At 39.5% G+C, this 12,144-nt stretch overlaps 1 protein-coding gene across 1 annotated transcript; it reads left to right on the plus strand.

Moving 5' to 3' along the window:
• The first annotated feature begins 23 nt into the window (after positions 1 to 23).
• NHLRC3 (NHL repeat containing 3) lies at positions 24 to 9,445 on the plus strand. The gene is made up of 7 exons (XM_054065165.1): positions 24 to 156; positions 2,566 to 2,718; positions 3,624 to 3,771; positions 4,274 to 4,474; positions 5,594 to 5,685; positions 6,109 to 6,221; positions 6,723 to 9,445. Exons 1-7 carry the CDS (start codon positions 70 to 72, stop codon positions 6,949 to 6,951), a joined length of 1,023 nt encoding a protein of 340 aa, XP_053921140.1. The 5' UTR covers positions 24 to 69; the 3' UTR covers positions 6,952 to 9,445.
• Positions 9,446 to 12,144: the final 2,699 nt, after the last annotated feature.

Genomic DNA, 12,144 nt, shown 5'->3' on the forward strand with positions numbered 1-12,144 from the left:
GACTCCGGAGGCGGGAGGGGCCGGTCACGCGGCTGCCATGGCAACGCGCCCCGCCCCGGCCCGGCCCCCATGAGGCGGTGGCGGCGGCGCTGGCTGGCGGTGGCCGGCGCCGCGATGGCCCTGCTGGCCCTGCTGGCCCTGCTCTGCGGCTCGCAGGTGGGGGGCGGCGCAACCAGAGGAGGGGGTCAAACGTGGGAAGTGGGCGGGGTGGTCGGCAGCCCTGTGGCTGAGCTGCCGCGAGAGCCCCTCGGTTGCGGGTGCTCGGGGTGGAGGGCGGGGCAGGGCCCGCGTCCGAGTTCGTGCTGGTGCTGGTACAAGAAGTAGTTGCTATTATAAAAAGTAGAATATCTTTGATTTAAGCTTCTTTGAAAGTCAGGTAGAATGTGCGAACCTCGTGAGGTTCAACAATGCCAAATGCAAGGTCCTACACCTGGGTCAGGGCAATCTCCGATTTCAGTACAGGATAGGGTATGGTGTGATTGAGAGCAGCCCTGCAGAGAAGGACTTGGGGGTGCTGGTCGATGAGAAGCTCGACATGAGTCAGCAGTGTGCGCTCGCAGCCCAGAAGGCCAACCGTATCCTGAGCTGCATCAAAAGAAGCGTGGCCAGCAGGTCGAGGGAAGTGATTCTGCCTTTCTGTTCCTCTCTTGTGATACCTCATCTGGAGTATTGTATCTAGTTCTGGAATCCCAGCGTAAGAATGGTATGGAACTGTTGGAACAGGTCCAGAGGAGGGCTACAAAGATGATCAGAGGGCTGGAGCACCTTCCATATGAGGAGAGGCTGAGAGAGTTGGGCTTGTTCAGCCTGGAGAAGAGAAGGCTCAGAGGAGATCTTATAGCAACCTTCCAGCACCTGAAGGGGTTACAAGAAAGCTGGGGAGGGACTGTTCACAAGGGCTTGTAATGATAGGATGAGGAGGAATGGGTATAAACTGGAGAGGGGCAGATTAAGACTAGGCATAAGAAAGGATTTCTTCACCATCAGAGTGGTGAGGCACTGGCACTGGTTGCCCAGGGATGTTGTGGATGTCCCATTCCCTGGAGGTGTACAAGGCCAGATTGGGTGGGACCTTGGGAAGCCCGCTCTGGTGGGAAGTGTCCCTGCCCATGGCACAGGGATTGGAACTAGGTGATCTTTAAGGTCCCTTCCAACCCAAACTAGTCTATGATTCTATGAATATCCCTCTGATAGCACGTTTTCTTCAAAACTGTTTTTCCAAATACTGTTCATCCTTTGAAGATGACAACGTCTTTTGTGAAGTATGATTTGTGCTGAACAGATGTCTCTTCTATAGTCCCCTTTGTTTGGAATATTTCTGTATCTCAAATGCAAGGTCAACCAGATTAGCAAGAGTTTTGAAGTTCATAATAATATTAAGTTAGTCCTTAGAAAGTAATAGAGTATGCATAAGATTTCTAGGGACATTTATACATACGTATATAAGTGGGAAATATCTTCTGTAACTGGCTTTACTTTCATTGCACACGATTGATGGAGATCACTCCCTTGCGTTGCCCAGGCCTGATAAAGGATGCTTGCTTTCTAAAACTCAAAAATTATTCTTGGTTTATTTGCTGGTGTTTTCGGTATCAGTGTCTTCCTGTCCCGCTTCCGGCTGCCGTCGTTCTTGGTGGAGGCCAGGTGGTGTGGCTGTGCTTCTCTGCTGGGAGAGATTCCCCTGCACTGGGCAGTTGCTTTCAGGGGGTTCCAAGCATCGATCCCTGCTCAAAGGAGGGGAAACTTTATAATCTCTGAGGGAATAACTTTGTGCTTTTTCCTGTTGGGTCGCTTAATTCCTTTTGATCTTCCTTCACAGTAGTCTGGTCTTTCTTAATTTGTTGTTCGTTCTCTGTTATCAACCTACCCCTACATCTGGCAAGGCAATTAACAGGAACGTTAAATGGTCATGGCCCTCCAAGGTCACCACTTGTTACTTCTCAGTTCTAGACTTATCTTTTCATTTCAGTGCTTATCTTCTCCAGTACTGCCGCAGCAGCGTAGCTGTGCTTAGCTTCCGTTCCGCTGAAAAAAAAAAAAAACAGAAGAAAAAGGTGGAAGTTTATTTTTCCCGTTATCTTTTAAAATGTGTACACTAACCTGAGTTTTGCTGTTCCTTATATCTTAGGTTTCCTCATTTCTAGGGGGTAGTTTTGTTTCTCAACCTGTATTTTTCATATCTTCTTGAAGTGTTTATTCTGATGCATCTGGAGCCTTCTCTGCTCATTTTGGAGTGTGATTTATAATCACAAATAGCAACTTTGATATCAGAAATCTCAGGGTGTACTTTGTGCCTTCTAATTTCAGAGCTCTCCGATCCAGAGGACTTCATTAGCTGATTTCCAGTTAGTCAAAGTTTTTTTCATTTGCAGTCCAAAACCCTAGCTACAAGCCTATTTCTGTTTATCTATCATCGTCATTTAAATTGAATAAAAAAGTTTAAATAAACAAAAGTAAACAAAAGTTTATGAAGCTTCAGTACAAAGTTACTTTCTACTGCTGGGTCTTCTGATTCCACCATCTTGCAGTGTAACTACTAATGGATATTTATTTTTGCATTTTCAGGTTTTAAAAGCATTTGATTATACCTCTCTATGGAGGGAACAGCAACAGATGTACAAGCTGGACATAGGCTGGCCTAAAATTCCAGAATACTTCAATGGCCAAACATTTTGTGTTGCTGTTGACTCTCTTCATGGTTTGGTCTATGTAGGACAAGTGAGTGAAAGTACTGTATTTCCTTTTTAACCAAGTGTATTTCTACCTTTAAAGTGTCTGGTTTAGATTAATATATATGTGCGTGTATGTGTATATAAATTGGGATAATTTTTCTGTCAAAATTAGTGAAAATACAAGTATAGGTATCTCTGCTGCATTCATTTTTACAGCAGGTCTGAGACTGTACTTGCTTGTGCTTAGAAAAATATTACATTTCTGTAATATGAATGTCTGATCCAACTTCACTGAGCTACAGCAGCTTCTTTTTTAACTATAAGGTAAAAAGTGATTCTGGGGCAACTGACAACTCCACTCTTTCAGCCTTTGTCCCATGAAATCAAAACCACACAGCTTTTTTTGACAGTTGCAGTAACTGGAATTCAATTATTTGCTTTACTTAGTTCCATTCATTGGTATCTCTAGGTCATGGATAAGACATTCTCTCCATGGGAAGTGGTGGGATTTTATTATAAAGTACCATGTGAGTACTTGAGTGCTATGCAGCTAATAAGTGCAGTTACCGTTTTTCATGCCTGTGTTGTGTTTGGCATAATTTTCAAGCAAGAATGTAAAAACATGATTGAAAATGAAGACCCAGATAGCTGCAGGAGCTTGACTGCTCTGAAAATTTGATTCTGTGATTTAAGTTGAAATCTAGCACGAATGGAAAGCTGCTTTGCATGCTAAACTTAGGCGCTCTCTCTCTCTCTCTCTTTGTGTCTTTCTCTCTTTGTGTCTTTCTCTCTTTCTCTCTGTGGAGAAAACCAGAGATCTAGGAGACAGTCTTAGGAGACTGTCACGGTTCATGAAACGTTGCAAAAACCTTACAAAGACGAATTTTCGAAAATGTGATTCCTTGCTTAATGCATTTTCTTACTAGACCTTTTTTTTTTTTGCCTTTTCAGAGGGGAGATAATGTACCAAAGGTCCTTGTATTCTCAGAGGAAGGCTATTTTCTTCACTCCTGGAATGATACAGTTGAAATGCCTCATGGTATCTTTGTATTGAACACTGCAACAGATAGTTCAGTATGGATCACAGATGTTGGGACTGGTATGTGTGGTAGTGATATGAGAGGTGGCGAAGAAAATGCTAGTATTGCAGATATTACTTTAAATAACTCATTTATTTAAGTGTTAATTCTGAGACAGATTTGTGCATCTCTCACCATGGGCAAGCATCTCAGGTGATGCACGAAATAGTCTGAAGGTTCGTGATTTATACTCTGTCTGCTAATAGCTTCTGAACTTAATAATCGAGAGGGGGTTTGGTTTTTATTTTTGTTTGCTTGATTTTGTTTTGTTTTTCCCAGGAGAAGTATTGGGGGGGGGGGCGGGCAATCTGGCTAGACTTCTGTCCTAGGTTTGGTTGCCTTAATAAAACAGATGAATACTGTAGCCTGTGGATTTCCTAATTACTTTCACTACAGAATTTTGTCTTATTTATAATACCATTTATGAGTATCAGGAGATTTTCTTTGTTCATCTTTGTGATCAGTTGTAATACTTACATTTCATTTTGTTAAGATGTTTTTGAACTTTTTTTCTTAATTCAGGGAAATATGGGCACACCGTGAAACAGTATAGCCCTTCAGGTAAACTTATGCAGATCTTGGGCACACCAGGTAGTGCCGGATCAAGTTTGATACCCCTACAATTTGATCAACCAGCAGAGATCTTTGTAGAGGAGAGTGGAGATATGTATGTTGTCGATGGAGATGGAGGAATGAATAACAGATTGCTCAAACTATCCAACGGTATGGAAAAAACAACTTCCACAATTAACCATTGTAAATTGAATTTTAAATGACACAGCTCAAGAATACTTTTAAGGGAGGGCTAGGTAGAGCTGTCATTTAACATTAGTTTGAAGACTTTGTTGGATCAGATCCTGTTTTACTGCTTGTCACGTCAGGAGAAATCTTCTAATCATTTATGACAAGAGGCTGAGGGAATGAGTTTGCTCAGTCTTCAAGGGAGCAGGGTAAGGAGGGTTCTTATTGTCTTCAAGTCAGTAATGGGAGAGTATAGAGAAGAAAGAGCCACACGTTTCTTGGAGATGCACAGTGAAGAATGAGGAATGTTGAGGAAAAGGTGCAAAGCAGAGGGAATTCCAGTTTGATTTTTTGGAGGGAAAGATTCATAGTCAGGGTGATCAGACAGTGAATACTTTGCTGAGAAGAGGGTGTTCAGTCTCCAGTCTTGGAGATGCTCAAAACTTGAGTTAAGAAGAACCTGATCAAACTTCAGAGTTGAATTTGTTATCAAGTCTTATCCTGCTTTGAGAAGCAAGTTAGACCCAATGGTACCTGTAGATGTTTTATACTTAAATTATTCCAAGATTTTAATTAGTTCACTCATATTCCCCAGTTAGATGGTCAGTGTTGGTTAGGGCTGCAAGTGAGGAGCCTGCACATTTCATTGCTGTTGGAGCAAAAGGGGAGGAGCTGCTCTTTCTCCTTTGAGCTATCATGAACTAGTCAGTTTACTAGTATCTAGTTTACAAAATGGTGAATTGTTGAAACTCCAAACTGACTCTAAAGTGCCAGGTAACAGATGTAAAAACTCAGTTTAGTAAACAGATGAATGTCATAGCCAACTGTGTGCGTTTTTTAGGTGGTAGGTTGGTGGTTTGTTGTTTTTTTTGGTATGGCATTTGTGCACTAGTGTCAGTTAGAACCACTAATAACAATCCAGTAGTCCCTGTAGTAGTTCCAGTATTTCTTGGGTTTATGGAATGGGAGTGCTGTGTTTAAAAAGCCTATGTTTAGAAATCCCACCTTTAAGTTTGCAAGGGAATGATTTAAAGCTATTTTCTGTGTTGTTTTCTTACTGTGATTTTTTTCCTTTTATTTTTCATGGTGCTCACTGTTTAGATTACAAAGAGATATGGCTGGCTGGAACAAATGGGACCGGCATTGGTCAGTTCAAGATTCCTCACAGTGTAACAGTGGATCTTGTTGGACGGGTAAAGAATAAAGGGAGAAATTTTTTCATCTTCAGACAAACGTGTTCTGAAAACTGATGTAAAAAGCATGTTTACTGCTCCCTTTTGTGTGATATCCTAGAAAAGTAATGAAGTTTACTCCTCAAACTGATAGATTGTCAATAGCTAAAATTTCAGTGATTGTAGTAGAAGAAATGCCTTCACTGGACCTGTCTAGTGGGATTGCTATCTTGAAGTGTTTGTGCACCCGGTTAGCACAGGGTGGGACAGTGACAAGTTCCACAAAACTGATAAGAAAAAACATGCTGAAAATGCTCTTGGTGTTTAAGTTGCTCAATATTTATAGTACTGTAAGGGATATCAGGGTGTGACCACTACTAAATTATATCCCTAAGCATTTGATGTGTTCTATTTGTGAACAGCTGTGATTTCTATTCCTAATAGGTATGGGTTGCAGACAGAGACAACAAAAGGATCCAAGTTTTTGATAAAGTCACAGGGGAATGGCTCGGATATTGGAGCAGCTGTTTTTCAGAAGATGCACCCTATTCTGTCAGGTATTGCTGAACAGTTCTTCTCACAGTATGCAGTTACATAAATAGGATGTACTCTTACTGGTGAATTAAGATTTTAGTGCCTGATATCAAGGAGTTAACCAGTTTAACTAATAGAGTGCTAAACCCTAATCATATACCAAGATCTGCACAGTTGCATCTTGACAAGGAAATACTGGCTTTATAACAAGCTCTGTGGATTTAAATGCAGGAATAGGAACTTCATTTTAAAGTTGTTGTGTGTTGTTGCCCTTAATGTTGCAGCTTTACAGGAAGATGGATTGTCTTGAATGAGTTTCCTGTAGCATAGTCTATTGCAAGAAGGAGGAAAACTTAAAGCAAGGCTTACAAGTTAATTACCAATGTTTCACTCCATTTAATGTGTTGTAGCCTTCGAAAGCTTGAATATCAAGGGGGTTATGTTTGTTTAAAAGTATATGGTTGTGTTAAAATCAGATGTCGTATGGAGTTCATAATTCAAAAATTTTTTTCTGTACTTTGCAGATTTACTGCTGATTACAAATACCTGATTGTAGCTCAGATGAATATCAACCGATTGGCAATCTTGGCAGCACCACCAGTTGGCTCTATTGGGGACTGTGTTATGGTCAACACAGTCCAGCTGGCAGATGAGACCAAACCACACCTTGTGGATGTAGACATGAAGAGTGGAGCAGTCTATGTTGCAGAGATTGGAGCCCAGCAAGTAAAAAAATACATACCCTTAAGCTGATGCTTTCCCACAACTGCTGTGGCATGAGCTTTGTGACGTACAAGACTTATGACCACATTTCATTGAATTTCCTGTAGCTTGTGTTCTCCGAGACAAGCACAAAAGATTGTGCTCCCAGAACTGTAGAGCTAGTAATCTGTTCTAGCTGTTCTGCAGTCCTGGAGAAGAGAAGCACTTGGTCTTGACCTGTTACTCATTTTGGTAATGCTATGGTGGCTCTTGCTTTTGTTGCTGGCAGTTGTTAAATGACTTTGATGAGCATCTCAACTTCATTATATAAAACTTTACAAGGACAGCTACTGTTCTTCAGCTCCAAAATTATTCAGTATGTTTCTTTGCTTAGCCTGTGTGTGTTGCTAAATGAAGGTCAGAACTGCCCAAAAGAAGTGTATAAACAGTTTCCTGGGAGGCAACCACCTCATTTTAATATTTCTTCACTTGTTTTTTTCAATCATTGTGCTGATACTGCCCAACATTGGTCATAGGGATGCATTGTGATGTTGGATAAGATGCTGCTGGATACTGGTGCCAGCACTGATACTGGCATCTGCCTTAGAGGGTTAATGACATAAGTATGGAAATCAAAGTTTTCAGCTCTAGCTAAAGTGATAAAGTCTGTAATAAGCTTAAGTTAAATTGCTATCAGGCACTTCAAACTAAATTAAAAGTATGTGCACAGCAGCCAAGTACTGATTCTTAACTAAATCAATTCTTACCCCGATTTGATTTATATCAGCATGAGTTTTCTGTTCCATAAGATTTCATAGTGGAACGTTCTGAAGTTCAACTCATTTAAATTCCTCAAGATAAACAAATTGCAATTTGCTAGGAAAGTCTTAATCAGCATTAGGCACTGGGAGACTCGTGATTTTCTCCCAGTTTTGTTGAAGCCTTGCCAGTTAACAGCGGTGCATCTGTTTTGATTTGGGGATTTTTTAACTGTTTTGTATCTAGAACTTAGACTTCATTAACTCCAGTAATGTCTAGAGTTAAGTTTCTTATACTATATCTTTAGCAGATGCCTCCAAGCTCTGTCCTAAAAAAATGCTGTTTCTTTCCATTGCCAGTCCAAAGTAGTTCCATTTTCTTTACATGTTGCACAAGGTTTTAAATTAGCTTATTTTATAGCATAGGAGGAACTAGATATAGGAAAATGGGATGGGGAAAATGGCATGGCAGAAGTGAGACAGTGAATAACTAATTGCCTCTGTGAAGCTGTGGTTCTGCCTTCCATATTTTACTACTAGCTCTTCAAAACATAGCTCTTCCAAACAAAGCTCTTCAAAACATTGGGGAGAATTTTTACTGTTTCCACATGCTTATTCTGTTGTGTGGACTGTTGTAATGCTAATTACTACCTAAGAGAGGCAATTTTTTTCTACTTCCTTGGAAAGGGAATATGGGAAATATTCACTTCAGTGAATGTTCTCAATAGGAAATGTGTCTTAATTTGGCAGGTTTCAACCTGCCAATCACAAATTTGTGGGTTAATAGAAAGAAAATCTGTCCAGAAAGGTCCAATTCATATATTCTGTGAAAAGTAATTGAGCTGTGAAGCATGATGGCCCGAGTTCAGTACAGTTTGAGATGAGTACGCTAAGTGTGAAAGCTTTGTTGTTGGCTATATCCACAATAACAAAAGCAGCTCTTATCTGGCTGCCCGCAGGCAAGCCTTAGAACTAGAACTTCAGGGTTATACTCTAGCAAATGTGATCCATCAATCACATGATCTTGAATGGGAGCTAGTAAGCAATATTTATTAGCTGAAAAAGTAGCAGTACTTCTCTAGACCTAGATGGATATGTCCACATTGCTTTGCAGTGTGTTGTGTGGATTTTCTGACTAGGTCACTAGCTCAGGGATCTCTGCTTTATGTGCAATTTAGCTATTTTTCACCTAAACAAGGTGGATTTCTTCTTAAAAAATATTGCTGTTACATAATTGAATTTATTTGAGTGTAACTTGGTGGTGTAAGGGATCCAGGCACATTCATCCTTTCTCACCACATCCTCTCCTTATTTATTTTTCTTTGTCACTTCTGTGTGAAACTGGACTCGGAGCTCTCTGGGAACATGCTTCTGTGTTCAGTAAAGGAGTAGTGCACTTTTGGATATTGACAAGTAAGTTATTTCTACAAGGTTCTGTTTGCTGCATGGGTCTGCTCTCAACTCCTTTTACATGGGCTTTTGCAGCCCGTAGAAATGGGGAGCATCGATCCAGTTTTGTCTGGCTTTACTGAAGTAGGCCATGGTGCTGAAGCGTGCCTTGCTTCTAGGTATTTGGGTATCTGTCGTAAGAAGGGATGCTCATTATTAACTCGTATGAGGTGCTTATACTCCTTTTTACCTCTGCATCTGTGAAGACTGAGAATATGATTGATTTGTGCGCTAACTTGCTGATTTTCTGAAGGCTTTCTTATGTATCATTTTGAAACTGATTTCTGAAAAATTGCATTATAGGATAATTTGATAAAATAAATTGAATTTTCCATTTATGAAGGGGTTGGGTGCTTTATTTCTGTACTAATATAAATAAGTTCCATCGCAATGGATTAACATATGGGATCCTCAGCTCTTTAATAAGGTACTTAATAATTTCTGATACCAGCAGTCCAATGTAATATAAAAATCTATGTTATCTTTATACTTCACTATTTCTGTGGCCCATCTCTTACACGTACTTATTTATGTATCAAAAAAGGCGTGCAAATCTCTCCCAAATGTTTTCATCTGGGTAAAATGGGATGATGAATTGCAGTAGGGCTGAAGAAAAAAGAAAAAAGAAAAAACATTGAAACTAAACCCTTTTGATGCTAATAGAGAAATTAGAAACAAAGTATCAAACTACTTCTTAATGTAGAATCAGTTTTTATTTCCAGGAAAGATTTATCAAGCAATCTATGCAGTTTTTAGACGATCCAGAAGGGACTTCACTTTGGGCTACAAATACATACACAAGAAGAAAAATAATATATTACCAAGTTAACTAGACAAGGAAAAAAACATAAAGTGATTGCTGGAACCGCCCCCAAAGTCTAATTTTAGTTAATAGGTGCCAGTTTTAAGTATGAGAAGTAATCACTGGAGTATCCAAGTAAAACATCCATGTTCTGATGATGACATTCTCAGGAGGCAGGACAGGGACACATAGGCCTCTCTCTTCTGTGATTCTAAGATCTATGAATACAGTTCCTCTTGGTTTTCCTGTGATACTGACTAGCTTTTTTTTTGTGTGTGTGTGTTATTGTAGTCAGCAGTTGATTGACAATATCTGTCTGGCCAAAACAAAAGAAGCATGGATAATTTTGTGCTATGCAAGATCAGTTTAGTGAGGCTGAGCTGTCTCAGTAAAAGCTGAGGGGAATGATGCATCAGTATGTCTGTGGATTTGCTCATTAACGTAAGCAAGTTCACCAAAGTGGTTATTGACCTTTCTGAAGCATTAAATAGTTAGTTATCTTGGTTGACACTTACTTTCTTAACATTTTGTAACCTGAGAAGCCTTTACAAGCAATCCATCACCAAGAAGTGTTTGCAATCACTGAAGTGGCTTGGGTGAAACATAAGAGGGCACCAAACCCCTGCTGGTGCTTAGTACACTCAGTGTAGTTATATCCTAGCAAATGTAAACAGCTGTTAATTTCTGAACCTTTGGAGTAAGTCAACAAAGATAATTAATTGCTTCCTTTCTGTTTTCGAAATGGATTGCTTTAAACACAAGCAGATAATTGTATTAAAGTCGTTTTGGCTTATTACTACTGGATTTATGTCCATCTTTTATTTATTTCTATTGTTTTTCCTAAGAAAAATTCAGTAATTCAGTGTCCAGAGACAGCTGGCTATGGTGAATTTATTCTTGTAGTCCTTATGACATTGATTTCCATGGAATTACTCCTGATACATTGCTTTGGAAACGTAACAATTTACAGTAGTATAACTGTAGCAGCATAATTATATCAAGAGAACAATGCCAGTGTATTTCCCTACAGAGGTGACCCTGAGTGAGATTAGAGCTAAGCTTACTGGATCTCATTTACCAATTTTATTAAATCCCTCCTTTCTCATCCTTTGTCTAAAAACAGTGCTCTGATTTTATACTATTATTATATTCTACTCTTTTGTGGGATTGCATCTGCAAAAATTGTATTTGCCAGCAGTTGCCATAAAAAAGTTTTGAGTACGTGCTTTTCTTCAAAATATGAGTATTCTGTTGTTCATAAAGCATCAAAGTCATGATGCTGATATGAAATTTGAAAGTATGAGCATATTAATTTATGCACACAGGATGAGTTGTTACTGTATTAAAGCCAAAGTAACACTGGTACAAATCAGTTATTTAATAGACATATTTTATCATAAGGTCATGTGTTTTAAGGCTGAGGAAACCAAATATGATTGTGTAACTGGATCTGCAAAACAGAGGTAGAAAAACTTTGCCCAGTTACATCAGGAATACATCTCTTACAAACAAATTAAGGCTTAAGAAATCTCTTGAATAACTAAGGTCTATATATTTTAATCCTTCCTAGTTGTTAATAAACATTGTTACAAAGGGAAGGCTTTATATTTAGTCCAGATTCATTTGTCTTCAACCTCATGTTTTATGTTTTCAGTCAGCTTAGAGACCTAATATGGAAGTATTTTTTTTTTCTTATCTGCCATGGAGTCATTTACAGATGATGACAGAGTCATCTTTTGCTCCACTTCTTGACTGAACTGTGTCGATTGTAAAACTTGTGTTGCAGTGGAAAACTGGTGAGGCTTTAATTTCAAAATATTTTCATAGCAGTTATTATTGAAAACAATCAGCTCCAAAATAATGTTCACCACATGAAAGGTGGTCTGGATATCAGAACTGCCAACACTAAACCTGTCTGTGTGCTGTACAGGAATACTGTCTCCCCATGATCTGATGTGGCTGAATTTGTTTCTGCTCCTAGCTTTCAGTACAGTATTGTCTATGACAGCTCTCAAAGGATTTGGGTGACTAGGTGGTCAAGGTGTAAAGCAGCCCTTCTGGAAGAATAGACTAGAATAGATTTTTCTTCTGTTTTTTTTTATCTGTGCCTGCTGCTGAAGTCCTTAGCACACTTTCCATGCTGTTAACATATTTTGACAGGGCCTTAATTGGAAGATCTGGCTGAAATTGAAGTCTCAGTAAATGGCTTATTGAAACAAACTGATAATTTGCTAG

This window comes from Cuculus canorus, chromosome 1 (genome assembly GCF_017976375.1).
Source record: "Cuculus canorus isolate bCucCan1 chromosome 1, bCucCan1.pri, whole genome shotgun sequence".
Taxonomy (NCBI): Eukaryota; Metazoa; Chordata; class Aves; order Cuculiformes; family Cuculidae; genus Cuculus; species Cuculus canorus.